Source organism: Temnothorax nylanderi, unplaced genomic scaffold (assembly GCF_030848795.1).
Source record: "Temnothorax nylanderi isolate EJ_2023f unplaced genomic scaffold, tnyl_v1.0 TNYL_tig0089_pilon, whole genome shotgun sequence".
NCBI lineage: Eukaryota > Metazoa > Arthropoda > Insecta > Hymenoptera > Formicidae > Temnothorax > Temnothorax nylanderi.
The window spans coordinates 487316-509903 of record NW_027249151.1 but is presented as its reverse complement, the minus strand read 5'-3'; the positions used below and the strand labels follow the sequence as shown (position 1 = coordinate 509903).

The 22588-nt window shown below is 38.1% G+C and overlaps 3 protein-coding genes and 1 long non-coding RNA gene across 5 annotated transcripts; 1 reads left to right on the top strand and 3 right to left on the bottom strand.

Annotated features, from left to right (window-relative positions):
* Nucleotides 1-5442: 5442 nt before the first annotated feature.
* Nucleotides 5443-12686, top strand: Repo (reversed polarity). The gene is made up of 5 exons (XM_071710437.1): nt 5443-7077; nt 7467-9041; nt 9254-9332; nt 9593-9816; nt 10274-12686. The coding sequence occupies exons 2-5, from the start codon at nt 8612-8614 to the stop codon at nt 10903-10905; spliced, it is 1365 nt and encodes a 454-aa protein (XP_071566538.1). The 5' UTR covers nt 5443-7077; nt 7467-8611; the 3' UTR covers nt 10906-12686.
* On the bottom strand, nt 12540-15544 carry Mterf5 (mitochondrial transcription termination factor 5). Its single transcript, XM_071710435.1, has 6 exons — nt 15115-15544; nt 14568-14701; nt 14179-14491; nt 13542-13963; nt 13219-13428; nt 12540-13013 (listed from the first exon to the last, which is right to left on the bottom strand). The coding sequence occupies exons 1-6, from the start codon at nt 15295-15297 to the stop codon at nt 12698-12700; spliced, it is 1578 nt and encodes a 525-aa protein (XP_071566536.1). The 5' UTR covers nt 15298-15544; the 3' UTR covers nt 12540-12697.
* A 1129-nt stretch (nt 15545-16673) lies between these two features.
* Nucleotides 16674-17634, bottom strand: LOC139774895 (uncharacterized). The gene is made up of 2 exons (XR_011718709.1): nt 17153-17634; nt 16674-17001 (listed from the first exon to the last, which is right to left on the bottom strand). It is a non-coding gene; the product is annotated as an uncharacterized lncRNA (long non-coding RNA).
* A 1144-nt stretch (nt 17635-18778) lies between these two features.
* Eif2bdelta (eukaryotic translation initiation factor 2B subunit delta) lies at nt 18779-22414 on the bottom strand. Of its 2 annotated transcripts, XM_071710427.1 has the most exons (6): nt 22320-22414; nt 21009-22229; nt 20633-20760; nt 20264-20441; nt 19825-20005; nt 18779-19541 (listed from the first exon to the last, which is right to left on the bottom strand). In XM_071710427.1, exons 2-6 carry the CDS (start codon nt 21969-21971, stop codon nt 19336-19338), a joined length of 1656 nt encoding a protein of 551 aa, XP_071566528.1. In that variant the 5' UTR covers nt 21972-22229; nt 22320-22414; the 3' UTR covers nt 18779-19335. The 2 variants fall into 2 exon arrangements, with proteins under 2 accessions (XP_071566528.1, XP_071566526.1); XM_071710425.1 differs by having other exon boundaries at nt 21009-22400.
* Between the last annotated feature and the right edge of the window lie 174 nt (nt 22415-22588).

The window sequence follows — 22588 nt, the reverse complement described above, 5'->3', positions numbered from 1 at the left end:
GTAATAAATAGATATTAAATTGCATAAATATATTGGACATCACAGCATAAGAAATACGTACGTCAAGTATAACATCTATCGTGTGTTCGCTACATTTTTCTTAGATTGTCGTAAAATATAGTTTTAGCTTTCAAGACAAATTAATTTTTATTTAAATCATTTTTTCTCTCTCTCTCTCTCTCTCTCGCATCAAATGTAAAATTAATTGTAAGAATAATATTCTTGCTCTCTCCCATATCTCGTATTATTATATTAGCGGTTTATTCTGGATTCGTAATATAATAGTCGTTCGATAACACTCCTCTGTAAATACCTTACACCCCCGTGATTACACACATCAACTTGTAGACCCACATGATTCGTGAGAACGCGATTTCACGACAAATCGCTTTCTCATGACGTGTTGTCGAGGACAAAAACGCCTCTGGTCGACGTCGTCCCGCATACAAGATCACCTATACGTAATACAATATAACATATGACTGCGGGTGGGAATAGTTTATGGGCTTACGTATCTTCGGATCTGATATTGCTTCTCGTATTCACGCAGAAACGCGGAAAAATGCGCCCATATGCAGGGCGTCATAATCTACCTACAGATCGGGATCTAAACTAACTTAATCGAGATGTTTTTCAAACATGCTTCTTTTGCTTCAAAATTGTTTGGAGTTTCTATATTGTAAAGATATTATTTCTGAGAAATATGAATATAAATGTGAATTCGAATTAAATATGGTGTTTATTTCTTAAGGAGGAGAAGAAGAGGAAATAAAGAAAGAGAAAAGAAAGAAGAGAGAAGAAAAAAGATATATTTATCTCTTATCCTTTTTTTTGTTTCTTTCAATTTTATTTTCAATTAATTTTATTTCTTATATGTATATGTCCGTACGTATTTTAAATAGATATATTAGTATTGTATAATAATATGCATTATGTAGTATGTAAAATAAAATATGATCACAAAATCTGTTCGAGTTTGATAAGCTAATTCACAAATGCTGCACAATGCTCCATGGTTTCTCTTTTTAATACTTCCCATCGCACTTACATCTCTTTTTCTGGGAACGAACGAGCAATTTATTTCGAAGGGAGTATTCGAGATTGTTATGTGTGGCTGTAGACTTGAAAAGGTAGCACCCACACGTTGACGAAAATATTCCATCGATAAATTGTTCTCGAGTCCTCCAGGACCCCGTATGGCGAAACCATATGCTTTTGAAGTCCGTTTATGCTGGCTGAGAGATGACTCTTTCCGACACGCGACCCGCAGCCATTCCGGACACTACATTCTCGACGTTTTATTCGTGACCGCGAGAAAATCCTATAGCCGTGGAATCTCTCATTGTCATTACGTCACTTCACAGAAATAGGAAAAGATATACAAAAATATCAAGAGACATAATTATCAATGCAATCTCTTTGCATAAAAGCTCTCTAAAACACATATTACATGGCTTAAATGATTTTATTAAACTTTTCCAGTGTTTTTTTTTTATGTAAACGGATATTAGGCGGAAATTTGTACTGTCAAAGGAATGACGAAGATATCATATTACGAATAATATTCGGTGCGCAAATACGCAACGGGGATACGAACGCGACGGATGCAAGCGAGCGTGTTCGCCGAGAGTTAATCAGGATGCAACGTCATCGTTTAAAGCGTCGTATTTTCTCTCACTTCGAAGGGCGATATATGCGCGAGCTCGAAACCGCGCGATATGCGCTTGGATATTAATTTCGCGAATAGTGTCCGTACGAAATATATTCCACCTTTTATTCTTAAAAAAAGTCGTGACTCCATCTTTTCCTTTTTTCCTTTATTTCTCACGGCGATATTATAATTACCGTACTTGATAGATCAATTATTATTACATTGATTGTATTGTTCTATCATATATTATATATTTTACTCTATATTAAACAATATAAAATAATCTGTAGATAAATACCTAAACTTAAAAAATCAATAAATTAAAATTAAAATGTTTTATATATAAAATCGATTATTACTATCTTATTCATTAGTTATTATACACATGTATACCTACTGATATTGAAGTCATATTTATACGTCTAGCCCGTATTTTCAAAAGCCCAGAATAAGACTCCGAGACAAGCTTCACGTGGGTCGTGTGCCAGAAATATAACACACACAGAGAACTTTATTCTCCCTTTGGACATGAATGGACCCAAATTCTAACGTGTCATTGTATACGATCCGAGGAGTTCAGCTATCAATACAAAATCGACGATTTGTGACAGATATAGAGAAACATGTCTCTCGATGTTCGCCTTATTTCCCGCCCTTGCAAACGCGTAAACGCAGTCTACGATTTCCAAAATCTTACGATTATTATTTTGTGTTCTTTTGATCAATTTCATATGTTCATATCTAATTATAAGCTTAGAACAAGTAATAATAATAAGGAATGGAATTTTTTTAATCTTTTTTTTACGCGTAGAATCTTTTATCAATAATTTATAAACTTTATCATAAAGCTGTTGCTCCATGGGAGAGTTTAGCAGAAAAATTTCAACATACTGTACCGGCTGACAGTTAAAAGTACGATATCGGTAGTGGTCGGCAGGAAGAGCTTGAGAACGCGTAACATCTCATTGACGATATTTGCGGCACGGAGAAAAAGAGAAAGAGAGAGAGAAAGAGAGAAGCATGGCGGAGGTTCCTCGTCGCCTTCGCGTAATTACGTCCAATTGAGGCACTTTAGACCAATTGAACGTTAACAGGCTCAATTGCCAGGCCCCGACGCTGCGGGCAGCATCGCACGTTCGTCGTTAAACGTTATGACAAACCTACGACGGAAAAGAAATACGAATGACGTGCAGAAAAAAGAAGAAGTCCACCGTTCAGAGGTCGAGCATCCGCGTCTCTCTGTTTCTCTCTCTTTCTCTCTCTCTCTTGCGCGTGCGTGTGTTTCTGACGAAGTTTCCTTTCGTGATGAAGTTTAGATTCGACCTCGCGTCTGTAGTTTGCAAAATCTTATATAATCCAGAAGGATTTTGTACTTGCATTTACAAGTTAGTATTGCTATAACATCGATAAAAGGATATTTTATTACAATTGTATTAAGATATTTCAATCATTCTTATAGCATCTTATTTTTGGGTCAGAAACTTCTTTTTTTTTTTTAATTACAATTGTGGTAAAATATAACGATTTGATCATCCCTCGTAAATTTACCATAAATCTACTATAAATTTAATACTTATTTAGCTTATGTATGTGAAATTTGTACAAGAGTTATATGCAATAAACATGTAAAATAATAAATTATTATTTTTTATGTTTATTATTCTTATTTTAACTAATACAGTTATAAAAGTTATATTTTGAAGTATTCTTCAAATTAACACGATTCGATATATCGAAATTTCAATAAAATGACATACTTACAATTAATGATTGAGTGATTTTGATAATGTCACTTATTAAGTAATTCTGTATTAAATGAAAGATAAAAAATAAGACGATTTTATTACACGTAATTCATATAGGTCTATAGCAAATTCGGTTGGACACACCAATGCGCACTGGTGCATATTAAAACTCTAATCTTTAAAGTAAAATGCAAATATCTCGACTGATAAAATGCCCAATACAAATTTTATCAAATAGCACAATAAAGAATATTGAGAATTTCGCGATTTAACACGTTATATTAAACACACACTTTATGTTGACTTGTGTACGACGGCTTTAATGTGCGCACAAACTGAATTCGCTAATAAATATGTAGAGACCTGTCCTTTTCGACCAAACCACTTTTTTCTCGATCTTTATCCGTTCTTTATTATGACATGTACCTATTTCTTTTTTTTTATCGTGTCGTTCTGAACGTGTACACAGAGCGCAGCTAAAAAAGAGTAAATTCTCGAATAATTTTATACATTTGCGCTACGTATCGAGAGTCCATTTGATGGAAGCCGAAGCGAAGAGGTGGAGCCGAAGAGGCCGCGCCACTTTATCCCCCTCCGCACGAAGTAGAGGGGTGACGACGTATCACACTTGTCTTCTTTTCTTATCTCTCTTCAGACCAGATTTCGTCCAACCGCGTCGCAGACGGAGTGGGAAGCATTAACGCGTCTCCTTCCTCGTGCACTTCACGTTCTCGTCCCTTTTTCTCGCGTTCCGTCCGCTTGCATCATGCTCGTCACCAATACCGGTCATTTGGATAATTATGGTGTAACAAACGAGAGATTTCAAGATAAAAACGCGCACTGTTCGTCTTCCTTCGGCGAGATAATCAAATACGCGATATGAAGGTCGGCAAGCGTGAGCGTGTTGTGATATTTGACGAACGGAAGCTCCAAAGATTCGAAAAGAGTTAAAAAAAATAGTAATTATCTTCTCTCGTTCGATGTGCCGCTATTTTTTACACATTCGCAGTCCGCGAATTATGACGGTACGCTAACGAGATCAACATGGAGTCTCGCTCGTTCTTGGCGGTGAAGCTACGGCGACTCGCACTTCCGGTAAGCCGCGCGGCGCGAGAAGCGCGAAAGCGCGATGGCGGGGAATCACATCGCGAATCCTCCTTGGACCGCCTTCGAATCTTGAACACCTGGTCAATCCGGCGATGGACCGACGAACCGCGGACGAACACGCGTTTATTATGTAGGTCATGTTTGTATCTCGCGAGGAGCAAGATGGCGGACGCGCGGATGCGAGAGAAAGTCGCGGATACGGAGGGTCGGTGCAGGAGGCTGCGTTACACTGCAGTCCGGCGCTCACCGGACCTTCACTTATATCGTCGCTCGGCTAATAACGCTAGTAATGTGATATGATTAGCTTAGTTGAGTTCAGTTTAGTTCGTATTCGTTCAATTTAGTGGTTCGCCAGCAAAATCACATCGAGTTAAACCCATTTAGGCCAGTTAAGTTACCGACTTCTCTTCGTTCTCTTGCGGCCGCCACCGCCGCCGCCGCTGCCGCCGCCGCCGCCACCGCCATCGCTGCCGCGCATCGACCTCCTGGGGTTCGATCCTCCTTGACGCGGAGAAATATCCCGAAATGTCCTAGAACATCCCGCATGAGAGTCCGGTCTTGTTATTCTGCCGTGAAATTGGAAATTAAACGCGCCGCGGGTGATCTCGCCATTGAAACATCTTGGTCGACTGACAATGAGTCAGTCGGGAATGCAATTGATCTAATATAAGAAACAAGGTCTCAAGCCCTTTTAAAGAATGATCTGGAAAAAAAAGAGTACTTCATATTTTACAATTTTCGTAAGATCTATAAAAAATGTCTATAAAAAAGAAATAATATTTCTGAGGAATTTCTGTAAGGAATAATAACACTTCTAATTTTTGTCAAAATTAATATAACATTACGGTTTAGATTTATAAATATAAGAACATAATATATATAATACTAGCAAGAAAAATATATATGTGTATAAAATATAAAAAAGTATTTGTATTTTTAAAAACTCAATGACTCGTTCGTCGAAATTGCAGGAACGCCTGGAAATTAATTGATATAACGTATAAAATGTTTAGATTTAAGCGATAAGCTGCTGTCGCGTTTAGGTTTACGCGTCAAAATGGTGGGACGATGGATCATGATGACGCAGTCACCCGCATTATCGCACCTTTATCCTGAAAGTTTCTTTATATTAATTACCGTATCCCTCATATTATTGTATTCCCCCTGTCGATTGTTTTACGAGATAAAAACGATCGAATGTGCGTGCTTTGACCCTAGGAATAGGTACTATGCCCATGGCTTTGACCAGAGAATGGATATCACAAGTGAAATATTATTTAATTGAGTAATGTATATAATTATTGAATTAACGATTAATGATGCAGAAGTAAGTTAATAATAGTTCAATTTTTAAGAGCCATAAGAACAAAGAAATGCGAGATTAATTTTGAAACAACAAATTATTTTTCTTTGTCACACAATTTGTATTTCTTGGCAACAAATTTCTTTTTCCTGATTGTATAATAGCTGACATATAACATTTGAATACATTTTATAATAATCTTAGGTCAATATTGTTACGTATTTAATTATCATTCGGATGTTGTCGCACCTCTTGACGTAGTTGCAGTAATAAACAGCAGTAATAAATGATAAACCAGATAATTTTCCTGATATTAAACTTTCTATTATTATATATTGAAGAATATATGCTTTTTCATAAGGCAGTTAATAGAGAAAATAAACTAACACTTCAATAGAAGTCAATAAAATGAGACAGAAGATGTAATGGGTAAAATAAATCTAGGATTAGTTCGTATACAAAAATGAGGAAGTAATGGAGCGATCGAGCAGGGACAAGGTAATGGCCGGGGAGATGATTAGGGTCGATCGGTGGCGCGATGGAGGCGATCAGAGCGGAGAGCGCGACGAAATCGGCGCGTATACAAGCGCGCGCTAATTACCGACCACGAAAATTAACGGTTAATATACGCGCGTGTACGCACGGGGAACGGGGGGGTGGTTTGATTGGGCCAATTCGAGGCAATTCCTGGCGATTGCTGATTTCATTGAGCTTGCGCTTAAGAGTGGCCTGGCTCAGTGCTACGCCAACTGCCGGCCAACAGAGACATGGATCTCTTCCCCGAGGCAACGAAGGTGCCGTACACCTTTCGCGATCTCGATCGATGTCGATCGACGCGCGGATCTCCCATTCGCGTTTTCGCACGGCATCGACTTTTCCCACCTCGCTGGATCGTCCGTGAAGAAGAGTTCGTTATATGGAAATATCGTGCCGCTTCCGATCTGCATTTCTTTGAACACGGAAGATGAAGAAGGAAAAGGTGAAGAAGGCATAGATGAAGAGGAACACGAGGACGGAAGAGTTGTCAATTGTTGCACGTGTCTCGAATGTTTCTCATCTCGATGATGGTAATTCATATTTGTATGTTCAATCTGAAAGGAGAGTGTTCGTCTCGCAAAGATTTTGATGACGGCACGCTAATCGACGGGAGATTTACACGTACTATACACGTCGCTGTGCTGCACCTGAAAAGTTTGAGCGATTAGAAAGATGATACAAGGAAAAGAAGAACATGAACGTAAATACACGTCGGAATTCACGATGGATTCAAGGTAAGAAGATAAGCTGTTAATCATACGCTTCTTTAAACGTCGTAAGTTGCTTTATCGTGTACTGCAAATGGAAGAAAAAAGGGATTAGTTGCTGTTAACGCGAATTTCTTCAATTCTAAATTGTTCGGATCTCCTAAATAACATTATTCAAGGAACTTTTTTTCCATATTATAATATTTCTCGAGTCCGTCTCACGTATTATCTCTAAACGCAATGCGGAGACTGGCTGAAACTCATCTAAGTACTTCCCACGAAGCGAGAGCGCGACTCCCTTATTTCTATTCCCACGAACGCCTAGCGTGTAACCCTCGCACGGATGCTCGTACCCCGTGTCATTTCCACCCCCGTCCGCGCACCAGCAGATATCGAGAGACGTTTTTTGCGCGCAGGTCGGCAGAGGAGGGGAGGGGGAGAGATAATGGAGAAAGGGGGGGGACGAGTCGCCCACTGACCACGGGGGCCCGCGGAAACAGTGGAGCGAGGAGAACGATGGCGCTGGACCATGAGAGGCAGCATCACCGCGCCCGCATGAAGCAGGATTGGCCGGGGCCCCGGGTATGGGGGCGGTCTGGGCCGGCGTGACGCGGAAAATATAAGCCTGTGTGAGTGGCGGCTGATTAGCCAGAGGCTCGGGACGTGGAGTAGTGGCGAGAGTGTCCCGACAGAGAGAAGAGAGGACGGACGTTCCTCTCGTTTTCGAGGGAGACGTCGATCGTCGGGTTATTCGGTCCAGTTCTTCCAAGGTCCGCCGCGAATAATCGGCCGGCGCATCGCGCGAGTTAACGCCGCTTAAAACTAATCAAAATTAATCATAACCCAGGCAACAATTGATCGCAATTGCCGCGCGCGCTCCATTACGGGCAATCGGGCAATCGGGCGACGCCGATCCTCTTCCCTTTTTTTTTTCTACCGACGGGAAGCGGAAAGAATCTCGGAAGAGCCTCGCGATGATCTAAGTATGCCAAGGTGTGAGACGGCCGATCTCGTTGGCTCTCGGATTTCAATTTAACCGTGTTGGTCACTCGACACTCCCGAAGATGGTGAAATTGACGGAGGAGATCCGAAAAGGGAAGCTTCACGTTGAAGAGATAAGCAGAAGTGATTTGTGACATCCCTCACGTTGGATTTGTGACAGCCGGCACGTTGGACCAAGTCGATTAAGATTCGGAAATCGAAAGTCGAGGTTTCGCAAGCTTGGTGATTGCGCACAATCTGACTTTTTTTAACCAAATCGAACAACGGTGCGAACTGAACGTGGGATGGCAACGCGGAATGAAAGTAAAAACTCTAATGCGAGAAAAGAGAGCTAACAAATAATTGATGATCAGTCGAATCCGACATCCTAGAAACTTCCTCGTTTCTCGTTTTTGGAGTCAGTAGTAACATATCTCTTTGAGATCAAGAAAGATATACTTCGTAGAAAAAACGTCGAAATTTTACGCTTTGAAGTGCGCGGACTATCGTCCGATCTTTCGAGAGAGGTTGTCCGTTTAAAGGTCTCCCGTTTAAGGGAAGAAATTTATTATCAAAGAAGATGGACGGTGCACCCTCGTGGGACGATCCGATCTTTTCGGACTTTGGGACGCGCGGCGGGACCACCGGGGCCCACAGTATCCAGGTGATGCTGAGCTTGCACGGTGGTGGCGGTCATCACGGAAGCGGCGACCTGATGCCGACCGGCGGCGGTCAGCTCCACAAGCTGGACTCGTCCAATAGCCCGTCGCCGCATCATCAGGCCGCGTCGCAGCATCAGCATCACCTGCAGCAGCAACAGCAGCAGCAGAAAGAGCTCAAGGAGCTCGAGTTGTCCGGCATGTACGCGCCGCTGCCGCCGCAGACCCAGGACGTCACCACCTCGACGTCCACCAGCGTCACGTCGACCTCGACGAGTCTTCAGCAGAGTTTGCAGCTTGGCAACGCGCTCAAGAGGAAGCCGGACGATCCGATCAATGCGCTCGCGCCAGGTAATCGATGCTCGATTCGGTTATCTTCTCCGTCTTCTTCTCATCAATCATGAAGCGTGTCCCCTTCGAGACATGATCGACCCTACGCTTATCTTTCTTCTTATTTCCGCTTTCTACAGAAACTGTTGTAGCGCTCCTCCTGGCTCAGTTCCCTGATCTCATATCTAAACTTTCCAAACTTTCCGATTGACGAACAAATATTAACTTTGCAGTCAGCAGCGAGGCACAGCCAGCCAAGAAGGACTCGAAAAAGAAGACTGACAACAATAATATCAAGAAAAAAAAGACAAGGTACTTGCATGCGATGAAACTGTGTGATTGATCTTATATTTAAATATCCTCTCAAGTATTTCATTTTATAAAAAAAAAATCTCTTAAATTTATCATTAAAATCTCTTAAATCTATTAAAATATCAATACATCTTTAATTTACATTTATATTATAGATATTAAATAAAAATGTCTCTTTTTTCGGTTTACTTGTAACTAATGTTTATTTATATCTAAATATATGAAATTTTCGATTTTTATATTTAATCTCTTTGCTTCAGAACAACTTTCACGGCTTATCAGCTGGAGGAATTGGAAAGAGCCTTCGAACGAGCCCCTTATCCGGATGTCTTCGCGCGCGACGAACTTGCGCTGAAGCTCGCGCTATCAGAGACTCGCGTGCAGGTGTGGTTTCAAAATCGTCGAGCAAAGTGGCGAAAGAAAGAACCACCGCGCAAGACCGCCGGTTACATGGCTGCAGGTTCCGCCAGCCCCGGTCTGTCAGGTAAAATTTTGCATTTTTGTGTGCAAAACCTGCGTGACAGAATCTTTTCAAAGAAAGAGAGCAGAGAGACGTTAATAAATAAATCAATATATAAAGGAATATAAGATTTCTCAAAGTATTCTCAAAGTATCAACATAATAATTAATAAGATCAAAATACGGCTTGCAAGAAAAAGCGAGAGGGATTTAAATTTAAAATGTCTTAAAATTACATACATATATTCTTCCAATCTGTTGTATTATTTTTCTATATATACTGCACATGTAGAAAAAATATATTTCTATAGATATGAAACTATATTTTACATTCTATTCAACGCAACACTCGCGCACGATAAATTATTTCAAAATTATATATTCTATATATTACGACCCTTGAACTCTACAGCTTATATGTACAGATTCTGTTTTCTCTTGCCATTTATCAGAAACGTTTTCTATGTTTCCCATGTTTTCAGGCTCTTTCACGTCGCTCAACAACACCCTGAACCCGTTCGCGTCGCCGACGACGGCGACGGCGCCGTCGGACGCCTGGGCATACTCGCCGGCGGCTTACGACCTGGCGCCGCACCTGAATCTACTGAACCCGTCCAACTCGCCGTACTCGGCGGCCGCGGGCTTCGCCAACAACGGCAGCGTCTCGTACTCGTCGTACGCGAGCATGCTGCCGACGCAGCACGACGCCGCGTTGTTCACCACGCCGGCCGCCGCCGGCAACACCATGCGCGTCCATCAGGACTACATGAATCCCGGTGGCGGCAGCAGCCCGCCGCCGTCCGGCGGGCCCCTCACCCGCGCCGACTATCAGACCATGGTGACGACGCACTCGCCGCCCACCCACCTCGGTAACTCCATGTCCGAGGACGAGCACGGCGGCTGCCTCGCGGACAAGTACGCGCACGACCAAGCCGCGGCCGATTACGGCCAGCAGCAACAGCAGCAGCAACAGCCGCCGCCGCCGAACGATCAGAAGCAGGACTACGGCATGCACTCGCCGCAGGCGCGCCAGGCCATGAAGGATCAGGTCATGGTCAAGAGCGAGCCCGGCAGCCAGCCGAGCTACGTCCAGCTGCCTCCTTTTCTGAACTGACTCGCGGCCTCCTCCGCTCTAGATCTCTTCTAGGCGACTTTTGAGATCTGTTCGCGATTTTTCGCGACGAGCGCGAGGAGTATTAGATCCTGGACTTGCAATTTCGATCGCGTAACTTCGACCGAGCTCTCGCACCGGCGCTACTTACATTTGTAACTCTCGATGGCGAACGAGCAGAATTCGACTCTATTAACCCGAGAACGGGCGCCTTTTTTTTTGCATGAACGGTCACCTGGGGCTTTCACATCCCAATTAAAAGTCATTGTTATTAATTACATATTGCATACTTTGGATTGTTCTATAATTTTTCAGTATTTGAGAACAATATGTATATAGATTTACTCAACATTCTCCGAAAAAAGTAAAGCGGAACCAAAGAAATATTTAAAAAAAACGAAAGAAGTACATTAAAATTATTATGCCTTTTTTCGACACTGGAGTGTTAAATAGCCCCACCGCTCATTCTCGGGTTAATGATATATAAGAATTCAGAGATTGGAATAAATTTGATTGAAAAATGCTATTTAAATCGTGAGCACCGGTGAGATCTCGATCGGTGTGCAGCATTCCGATTTTATTCGAAAGGATAATAATAATAAGTCCTAGGCTCTCGAGCTCGAATATTCGCGTTGCGACAGCCGCGACGTTTCTGTACTTGTTGCTTGAGTGACGCGTCGCTTTACGCGTGAGAGTGATTTCGAGCCAAATTCTGATTAACTTAATCGGCAATTAACTTAACAAATAGTATTTTGTTACCACGAACAGAATTATTAATTCTTTATTGTTTTGACGTAAAAAGAAAAATTAGAGATTAGAGATAACAAATTATATATATTTAATTATACAATTGAAAACTTTACTATCAGATTAGATTAATTCTGATTAAATTAATCGGAGCTTAGCCGGAGTCGCCCAAAGTCGATTGAGCATCTATGTGCGAGAGATAATGCCGAAGGAAAAAAAAGGATGTAAAAATATATCCTGAGGATATAAAATATTTTATTTAACGGAAGGAAAGGGAATATATATATATATTTATATAAGGATTCTATTTTCGCCGCTCTAATAACTTCATGTCTCGATCCGCGATTAACGCGTGATTGAAAACAGATTTGCCTGGAAAATGAAGGAAAATTAAAACGAAGAAATCTCGCGATGACTATACTTCATTCGCATCCGAAAACGCTTCTTGGTTGATAAGGATAAAAAATATGAAAATAATTCTTATGTTATGCTACTAATAATTACCCCATTTCGGAAAAATATAAATTTTTCTGAATCTAATGAGAGAGAGAGAGAGAAAGAGAAAGAGAGAATGAACCAAATATACTATTAGATTTGTAATATAATCGAGACAACTTTCCGTGCCTTGAATAATTAATGCCTTATGCGCAGTGCCTTTGCATTAGAAGAGAGTAATCGAAATAATCTCGCTTTATGTATCTTGCTAATATTCAGTTTCTGTATAAAAATAATTTGTAATAAATGAAGAACGAGGCAAAATTGATATAATCTCATCTCCGTACCGCAGTACTTGAATTTTATGCGCATAGTACGCGAAGATAATTTGTAAAAAAAAAACGAGAATCAACGAACTCGATAGGTATTCTTCGCTTGATCTTCCATTTCGTAGCCTTGTTTGAAACATATTACTGTATTTTTTCATCCCACTTTTACATACGTTGTATAAGTTATAAATATACAAACTTTGTTTTCTGTAACGTGACTTGCTGTAAGATATTCTATACAAGTAAAAACGTTTATGTACAATATGTACATTATGTATGTTGTTTCAACTGTTTATATTACACATATTGTTACTGCGTACATTGTCTACATCATTATGATCAATATCATCATTATCTTCTATTCTCAGATTATTTTTCACAATATTCATATTACTATCAGATTTCTTCACGGTATTTTGTTCTTCCGAAGATTGTTGCTTCGCGTTCTGCTCATTGCTCCACACACCATCGCCTGTGAAATGATTATCTTTCTCTAGCATATACAGGCACAATGCGACATACTGGCTATTAGTAAACGAGTACTCCGTACTCTGAGAGTACTGTCGTTTCAAGTCAGCCAGTACTTTTTTCACTCGAGATCTGAAAAGAAACAGGAGATTTGATCAGTCATCTATTCTAATAACAAAATAAATAAATAAAATAAAATAAAAACAAAGCCCGAAGATTGAAAAAACCAAAAATAGAAAAACAGAATTCATAATTTAAACTACTATTTATACTCTCTTTGTTGAATATTCTAAATTATGTCTAATTTAAATAATAATTCTATTATTAAGTAGATTACTGTTTATAAAGTACGATGTGTATATTCGGGCGTATCTCGTTTATCGTAAAATGCTTCTTTAGATATTTTAACATCTGCACGATATCAACAAACGTAGCCGTTTTCCAATGTTGATGTCTCATTAGCAAATCGACCTCGTCCACTCCCAATTCCTTTATTAACACATGTCTTAAATTATGTTTGGCTGAAACTATGCCGGCTTGTATAGATCTAAAAAAATAAAATTAAAAAAATATACATACAATAATATCATCAAATATATGAAACCACATAGAGTTCTTCAATTTCCCACCATATTTGCAAAATATTTTACAAACTCTTACTTGTCCACTGATGCTGCTGTAGATAGGAACGATTGTGGATGGGCCCACTTTAAAGAATCCATGATGTCAATATATTCCACACGATACTTTGTTTTCTCTATTTGGCATATAAGTTGCAGCATTCGCGGATGCTTGTACCACATGTTCAGGTCTGGGTGACGTTTTAAAATCTCTATTCGCTTGTGGAAGGCTTCATTACTTATCATAAAAACTTTCATATAATTTTTTACGTATTTATCCGGTATTTCATACTGTTGAAACAACATCAATAATCGTTTAATATTATCCACATCTTGTAAAAGTATATAGGGGTATTTTCTCAAGAATGTTACAACTGGGATTTCTAAGATGTCCGTAAAACTATTCAACAGCGACCTGATGTTATCGGCGGAAGCGACGATGACCGAGGGATCCTTTCTTATCTGTTTGAACAATAAACTTATGTAAATATATTTTATAGAATCAACAAAAACTTAGAAATACTAAGACTCGATTAAGATTAGAAATTCAAATCGAAGAAATAATTCAAAGCAGACTTGAGAAATTGAACGAAAACTCGCTTTCAACTCCTTTAAACTGATCAGGAAAATTTTCATAAAGAAATTCACATAAATTTTAATACTAAAGCTGTATTTACCATTTCGTCGTCATAATGAAGATCAAGCCTGAGTACTTTCAGCGTCTCCGCAATCATGCTTATGCTCTTTATTTTCATATAACTGTGCAATAATATTTTATCGTCCAAATATGGCAGATTGAATACCCGAGTTTTGCAATACAGTAGACACTTTTGATAATATTGCCGGAGTGTCAATTCTTCACTCAATTCCAACTGAGAAATATCTTTAGGAACTTCACCACCGAATATATTTGCAGCAATGTTTTGCTTGGCTGGTATATCAGTCTTCTCTTTGAACTTGGACACTTTTGTGTTCAAATGATAGACTGTTCTGGAATTTTAAAAATTATTGAAAGAAACTTATTCGTTTTACAGAACATAAATAATTCTGTCAATTGTTTACTTACTTGTTTAGTAGATGCGTATTTATAACCGGCACTCCTACATCTTTGAGTACATTAATTCTATGCTCTAACTTATAGTCAAGCAATTTCAGACAATAGTGGAGCTTTTCCAGAGATTCCACATTGACATTATATTTCTGGAGTAAATAAATAAAGATATTATTGTATATTGTTAAAAAAAAAAAAGATTACATCATTCATTTCAGAAAAGATTGTATTCTAACTAAAGACTGCGTAAAAAGTAGAAAAAGAAACTAAAAATTTAGAAAAGTAGAGAGAGATTCTAAAAAGGAAATTTTTGAAAATATATTTCTTCAAAAATGAGTGAGTCTATAACGAGTCAGGTAAACAGTTCCAACTAATTGCAGCTTTAGTTAGCAATTCTTTGTTGATCCCTCGATTCTATTAATTATATCACAAATAATGTAAAAAATATCAAGTTATTTGGTCATCTAAATACTATACTTGACCCTTTTGACCCTTAGGGAAAAAAACAGATTGTATTTAATTACATCGTATTAGAATTAATAAATTATATTTGTATACCCACCTGAAATATTTGACAATTTTTCAATACTCGATGACAGGGAATATCAATGGTACTTTTCTTCATATCGAGAAATGTGTCCACCTCGGTCGAAGTTAAACCCAGGTTCGTCATGAGAATCTTTCGAAACTCATTCCTTTTTGAAATGTATGACATTCTGAGTAAACTTCTATTACTGAATCTCATGATTAGAAAAAATATTGTATTGATTTATACGATATATTTTCCCAAATTTGACTTAATAAATTTTCTTTTAATTCACAGCAATCACGTGTATTCGAGTCGAGATATTTTATTATTCGACGGTGCTGTAAACGATTATAAAAATATTTGTTAGGTTAAGACGGTTTCCGACCGCTAATCAAACCTAACCTAACTAATTTACTCCGAAACAGCTGTAACATGGGGCGCGTTCAGCAGAACAAACCAGAACAAACTAAGAGGAACTCTAGAACAAACCGCTTAGTAAAAATCGAACGTGATTGGTTGCTTTGCAACTGTGTTGTAAAATTCGTGAATATGATTGGCGTATACTCTTATGCGGGGTCTACAATGGCGTTCAGCAGATACAACTGTTGAGTTCGCCTTATCAACACTCTGCGTTGATTGGTTGGTTCTAAAAGTAAGAGCCAATCACGTTCGATTGCTACTCAGCGGCTTGGTCTGCTGAACGCGCCCAATTTAAAGATTTCATATCTTTTTGCTTCCTCATGGAGGAAGCTTTGTGATGGTAAAAAAAGAATTTTTCGAGATTTTGATGGAAATAGGTTTAGAATATTCCAAAATGTCGAGAAATCATATTAGTAGAAAATGTCCGGAAGTATGTATGTATGTGTGCGTGTGTGTGTGTACGGATTTTTTGTACACGCATCTACTTCTACAATTTTTTAGATACCGGATTGAAATTTTGCACACAATAGAGTATCATAGAAAGTATGTTCTCCTCTAATTTTATTAAAATCCGTTGACCGGTATGGATTTTAAGGGATTTTCATTTTTCAGAAAAGCGTGTTTTACGCTGTAGCTTTCTCAATATTTGAGATATCGATCTATTTCTAATTCTATTATATATTTTTCAGTTTTTTCTACCCCTATTTCATATATAATTCTTTAAGATTTGATTGATTATCCATTTTTATACGCGATCAAAGGTCCATAATTTTTTTAGAAATATGTGTGGCAAATTTTGAAATATCGGGCTATTTATAGTTTTATTATATTCTTGGCTTAATTGTCTAGATCGGATCATGATGTAAGATCGGTATGATTCAAGCAATTAAGTCAAGATCGGGGCATGATCCAAACAATTAAGCCAAGATCGGGGCATGATCTAGACAATTATGCCAAGATCGGGGTATGATTTGGGTCAAGATCGGGGGACGATCCAGACAATTAAGTCAAGATCGGGGGACGAAGCAGACAATTAAGCCATGATCGGGGCATGATCCGTACTTATAATACCAAAATTATAGCAGCCACTAATTTTGGTATTAGAAAAATAATTTCGGACACAATTACATTACACAGCATCTCAAAGATATGTTAAATTTAAAAAGAATATATAGTCTTTAATTAAAACGCATTTATTCAAGATCAATAATTATTAACTCAGGTGAATAACTTTTTTTCCATTGGCCAATCAAGTAGGAGCTAATAATATTGTGGCCCATGATAGGACATTGCTTGAGACTAATGTAATAATTATCAGGTGTTACAAATTTCACGTTTTCCAGATGTAAATGTTTCAAGTTTTTGCACTCCGTTAGTAATATCAAATTGCGATCAGTAAGGACAATACCACAACAATCCAAATGTATTTTTTCCAGCAGTTGACAGGAAGAAAGTAATCTGCTCAAGCTATCATCAACGTCTGCTTTAACGCTCCATATTCTGCAGTAACAAAAACCATATAATTACATTACAGAATTTCCATCACAAAAAGAAAATTGATGTAATTTTTTTAAAATGCTTGCAAGAGAAACAAATTTTAATAAACAGTACGGTAATATATATTTTGAAAGAAAATGTAGCACACACTTACTGAAGATCCACTTTTTGTAAATTCTTACAGTCAGCAAAGGCATTAATACCCTCCGATGTAATATAACCTGCTTCATGTAAATTTATTATTTGCAAGTCCCGACACGAATTTCTTAACTCTATTACAATTGGGTCGATTGGGTTCAAACTGTAAACCTTAAAGGTACAGTGTAAATCTAATTCACGCATTCGTTTATTTTTTTGCAGTATTTTGCAAAGACGTCGAGCGTCTATGTTTGTATTTCCTAGTTTTAACTGTTCCAGGTTCTCTAGATTTTCGAGACATAAATATCCTTGATCGTTACCAATTTCAAAACATCCCGTCAGATCCAACTCTAAGAAAAATATGTATTGGTCATATATGCAACTTATCAATAATTTTGATATTTATATAATCTTTTATCTTTTATCACGTACATACTGTCAGTTCAAGATGCAAGAACAAAAGATAACATATGAGAAGATACAAAAGAAAAATCAAGAAAATGAGGATTCTAATATTAATACAGGAAATCAAACTGTGGACAATATTAGTACAGAGAGCAGCAGCATAGACAATGAAATAAAAAAAGAAATAAGTCCACAACAAAGTTCTCTAAAACCGTTACATGTAATATTTTTGCCTGACTGGAGCATTGATATAGATAAAAGCGCGGGTTGTGATAGTTCAACAAATAATAGTACAAGTCTGTCTTCTTATAAAGTATTGTTATTACGTCATAAGATACGCATGTTGCAGCAAAAGGTTCGCAGGAGAGACAAACAAATAAATTCTTTGAAACTGTTAGTAGAAAAATTAAGAAAACAGGTACAGTTTAAGAATATACAATATTGTTTTGTGTGTGTTTGTAATATTTTACTTTTTTTGGTTTGTGTTAATATTTTACTTTTTCCCTTTGACTTGTGTTTATAATATTTTACTTTTCCTTTGGTTTGTGCTTATAATATTTTACTTTTCCTTTGATTTGTGAGTACATCTGCGTAGTATATTTTTTTACTTCTTGATACAGGAGAATTTGGAAAGTGATTCTTTGCATGTGCTACTTAATAATTTTAATGGCTTGCCACTTAATAGCTTCAGTTATCTAATTGTAAATAAAAGAGTCTTTAAAAAATTATAAATATACAGATAATATAAAAAAATTTACACCAACATTGCATTTTCTAGAAACCTATGGATGCCACTGCTGTGAGATTGCGATATAATAGGAAGTGCATGGACAGTTGTCTCTTCGCGCATGAGCAATTTTTTTATTTGTGACAAGTCAAATATTTATACTGTGTCAATGCTAGCATGTTTTTCATAAATAAATATTATTAAATTAATTCATATGTAACAATGTAATTGCATTCGAAATATTAACTTTGAAATCAAATATAATCTCTGTTCCACAATCCTATGTGGACATATGTTAATGAATGACAGTCGATAGTTCGTCAGAATATAAAAAAGTGCATACTGAAGAGAGAAATTTATCAGATTTGAATCAGTAGGTTCAGTCAGTATCGTAGTGTTTAATTATTTTCAAAATGCGCCGTATGTCATTATAGATTCACATGAAATGAGATTTGCATATTCATAAAATACACAAAATAACACATAAAATTTTAAAGACTGACTAAGATCTTATCAGAAATGATGTTTTATTTCTTACAATTTATACCAGCTGCATTGCATTTGCCCTGTATTAAATAGCAAATTATAATACACGTTAGATATATAAAACGTTAATTGATATTAATTGTTGTTAGAAAACTTAATAAGTATCGGCAAGAGTTTCTAAGTAAAATTTATTATGTCTCCATACCACAGTTTAAGAAAATTTATTTCAACGATCTTATACACAGCAATGTATTAATCGATATTAATCTCGTACTATATTCGATTAATACAGTTATTTCGTTTGTGTGAAATGGTCAAATAGGGCTGCGTTCGGGAAGCGCGCTATTAGCGCTATTGCATCATTCTATCTTTATCGCTCATCAGGTGTAAAACAAGAATAGAATAAGCAAATAGCACTAATAGCGTCTTCCCGAACGCACCCTAGGAAGTACAATAATCCGCGCGTGTATTTACATCAAAATATTGTACTCAATATTCAGTAATTCCTTGTCACTTGTCTTCCTTTTTAGACGCGTTGGTCAGTTTTTCGTTTAAATCTTTTCTCGAGAAAACGTACATATTTAAATCTCGGAAGGTTTAATCCGTAAAATCACAGGAACACTAGTGCATGGCAGAATCGCCAATTCCGTGACAACGGCCGTCACAAGATCGGCCGGCGTCACGTCGTAAGTGATGTTCAAAAGATTCAACGATTTCTTCGTTCGCCAATTCGAGAGTAGAGACCTTTTACCGTTCAGTTGATGATTCACGAGCTCGTCTGCGTTACCTAAAGCAAACATCGAACAAAATGAGTAGCTGATGCAAAATAGAGAAAAAATTGCGACATTAGATAAAAGTTATAATCATCACTCTCTTAAGAAAAAAAAAAAATATATATATATACACAATATATATATAAATTTGAACGCAAAATATAATTATTAGATGATATAAATGTAATTATAATATAAAACAATATAATTTTATACATAAATATAAACATATGCATATAGAATAAATACAATCTCTAAAAAGATATCTACAGCGATAAAATCTGCTTCCTTGCTTACCTAATTCATTATGAACGATGGAATCGGTCTGTACTCGTTCACACGATTTGTGTGTTTCGCATGCTACTAAAACAGGAACATTGAAGGCTTTCGCTATTAGAGCAACCTGTGCGGTTCCAACTCTCGACATTACTGCTCCATTTGCTAATATCGCGTGAGCACCTAGAAAAACTTTACTGACCTAAACAAGTAAAATAATAAATTAGCTTGGCGGTAAAAATAGAAGTTAAAAAATGATAAGCAGATATTTGAAGAGCTTATTGTCATGCTTGTTCTCAAATCCGTACTTAAAACAAATGGAAATTATATGTTTACATATAATAGTGATATTATTTTGAGTTTCTTCAATAATTTTGTAATGTGTAAAATCTATCTTTGAAATTTATGGATTAAATATTTGAAAACGAGCTGTGGACAGTCAAAACTGTGAACTATTTACCTCTGGCATAATGAAGCTGAGAGCATTGATCAGTATATACGAGCAGTCAATTCCGTGTTTTGCTAAACGCCTCAATTGTTCCTTCCCTTCCAGCCACGGTCTACCATCGACTACGATCACGCGAAATTGCTTCCCTGCAGCATGTGCCTCCACTAATATCTTGTGAATTAAGGATGAACTGAAAATGTGGTAATATTTTCAGAAATCATTTCATGTTTCCTTCTTTTAGAAAAATTATTTATGGAAATACAGAAATAAACATATTATTATCTTAGAAAATAATAATAAATCCTCAAAGAATAAGAAATATATGTGACTTTAATCTTTGGATTATGCTGTATATATGAATAGATTATAGAATATACTTACTAGCCGTATGTTAAAATAACATTTCCATCCGATATTTTGCTCTGTATCGTTACCGATATTGCGTCATCAGCCAGTTTAATTTGTTCTTTGATATAAGTCTTTATTATTCCTTGTAGCTTAATTTTTGCCTGCAACAGATCAAATCAGATATTAACCAAACTGCTATAGTCCGAGGGATTTAAATAAAAATATATATATGTACATATATGCGATTCACAGATTCTCCCAAATCCCCCTTTGTTTCCTTTGTATATTTATTTATTATATATTTAAGAACTTTTGATTTGCACAAGTCGGACAACTTTGTACCAAATAAAAGAATAATTGTAATTTAATTATAAAAATATAATGATACGACAAAAACAAAATCACTTACCTCTTCGTCCGACAACGTGGTCGAAAACTGTGTCATCTGCCACTGGATGTGACGCACGGCATTCCGCATCGAGACGCCCAATGGTCTGCAATGATGCAGATACTTGAGCGATTCCTTCAAGTACGCCTCGAGACCGCGGGTGAAGTCTTCCTGTGGCGGCTTCTCGAAATCCCGGATCACCCGTTTGATAGCGGCCAGAAGCGCGACGCACCTCGCGTTGCTGCCGACGATAATCTTACTCGCGTACTGAACACCTAGTCTGACTATCGCTGGGTGTATATTCGAATTGACCGTGGCTATGCTGAACAACGACTGCTGCCTCTCTTGATACAAGTGTTGAAACAAATGAACTTCGTGCACGTTCTCCTTCATTGTACTCTTCACGACACTTCTCTTCGCCGAACATTTGGATACTGTTTCTACAGGCGGTTTGAGAGATTCCTCGCTTTTCACACTGTCCTTCGCCGACGACTGTTGCTGCTTCGCAGCTCTCTGGGCCTCCTGCTTGGCTCTTCGCTCCGCGCGCAGCTCGGCCTTGCTCCTCCCGTCAGGTTTGCCCTCGGCCGGGCCGTTCTGAACGACATTTGAAGATTGAATTGCCTCTACCTTCGAGGCCTCTCTACCAGGCTGCGAGCCTGCTACGTCTGTCGCTACATTTGCTTCTTTGTCGCTACTTTTACTTTCTTCTAGGGTCTCACAGCCAGCCGTCACAGACTTACTTTTAATATCGTCCGTTTCCACTACCTTATTAGTTTTTTCCGTTGCTACGTCCACTTTCGGGTCTCCCACCGGGATCTTACAACTGGCTACTGGAGCCACGTTCTTGACACGGTCCACTCTATCACTTTTACCCTTTGCCGCTTTAGTGGCAGCCTTAGCGGCCTTCTTCGCTTCGCGCTCAGCCTTGATTTCCTCCCTCGTCTTTTGCGAGAGACTCGGCCTGCCGTCCGCCTTCTGTGACATGTTCGCCCGTCCGTCGTTAGAACCAACGATCGAATAGCTTTAAGTTCTTCCTCTTTCCGTGGTAACGTTCCTTCCGCTGTCGGATAATCATCAGCATCTGTCAGAGACCTATTGAAACGCTATCCGTCGACGAGCGTAAACAAACGCGGGGCTGAATATCTCCGCTTGTGAGGTGCAATCTTGATTGTGCAGCGTGCTGTTGCATCAGCGAGGACGACGATGCGCTTTGGCGACGAGAACTCCGGTTTGGTCAGCTCTCTTAGGAGTTTCAACAGCGAAATACTTTATTACTTATGTATTAGTAATTTGATAAATTGTGCAAGAGAAAAATCCTTAATTCCCTCTTACTGAATTAAACTCGGAACTCCTTGAATCGTGGATTTTCAGGACACATGTGTTCACAAATCTGTCGCCATGCTGGAAATATCCTGCCATCTAGCGGGTAGAATTGAGATTATCAGCTGCAGAAGTGTGTCCAATTTATTGTATAAATTATCAGTTGAAGATACATATTTATAATTAAACAATAATTAATTTATCATTACATCAAAAGATTAGTTACAGATTGACAATTATTAGCTAACAAAGCCACGATTGTATTTTTTTTTCTCCGATAA

Bases quoted from the DNA above. Each gene is read 5' to 3' on its own strand.
- Repo (XM_071710437.1), top strand. From the start codon at position 8,612: ATGGACGGTGCACCCTCGTGGGACGATCCGATCTTTTCGGACTTTGGG. The intron at 9,042-9,253 runs GTAATCGATGCT...TTAACTTTGCAG, and splicing joins GATCAATGCGCTCGCGCCAG to TCAGCAGCGAGGCACAGCCA. The intron at 9,333-9,592 runs GTACTTGCATGC...TCTTTGCTTCAG, and splicing joins ATCAAGAAAAAAAAGACAAG to AACAACTTTCACGGCTTATC.
- Mterf5 (XM_071710435.1), bottom strand. From the start codon at position 15,297: ATGAGATTCAGTAATAGAAGTTTACTCAGAATGTCATACATTTCAAAA. The intron at 14,702-15,114 runs GTGGGTATACAA...TATTTACTCCAG, and splicing joins AAAATTGTCAAATATTTCAG to AAATATAATGTCAATGTGGA. The intron at 13,014-13,218 runs GTAATCTACTTA...GTTTCTTTTCAG, and splicing joins CACATCGTACTTTATAAACA to ATCTCGAGTGAAAAAAGTAC.
- Eif2bdelta (XM_071710427.1), bottom strand. From the start codon at position 21,971: ATGTCACAGAAGGCGGACGGCAGGCCGAGTCTCTCGCAAAAGACGAGG. The intron at 20,442-20,632 runs GTAAGTATATTC...CCACATTTTCAG, and splicing joins GTTATTTTAACATACGGCTA to TTCATCCTTAATTCACAAGA. The intron at 20,006-20,263 runs GTAAATAGTTCA...TTACTTGTTTAG, and splicing joins TCAGCTTCATTATGCCAGAG to GTCAGTAAAGTTTTTCTAGG.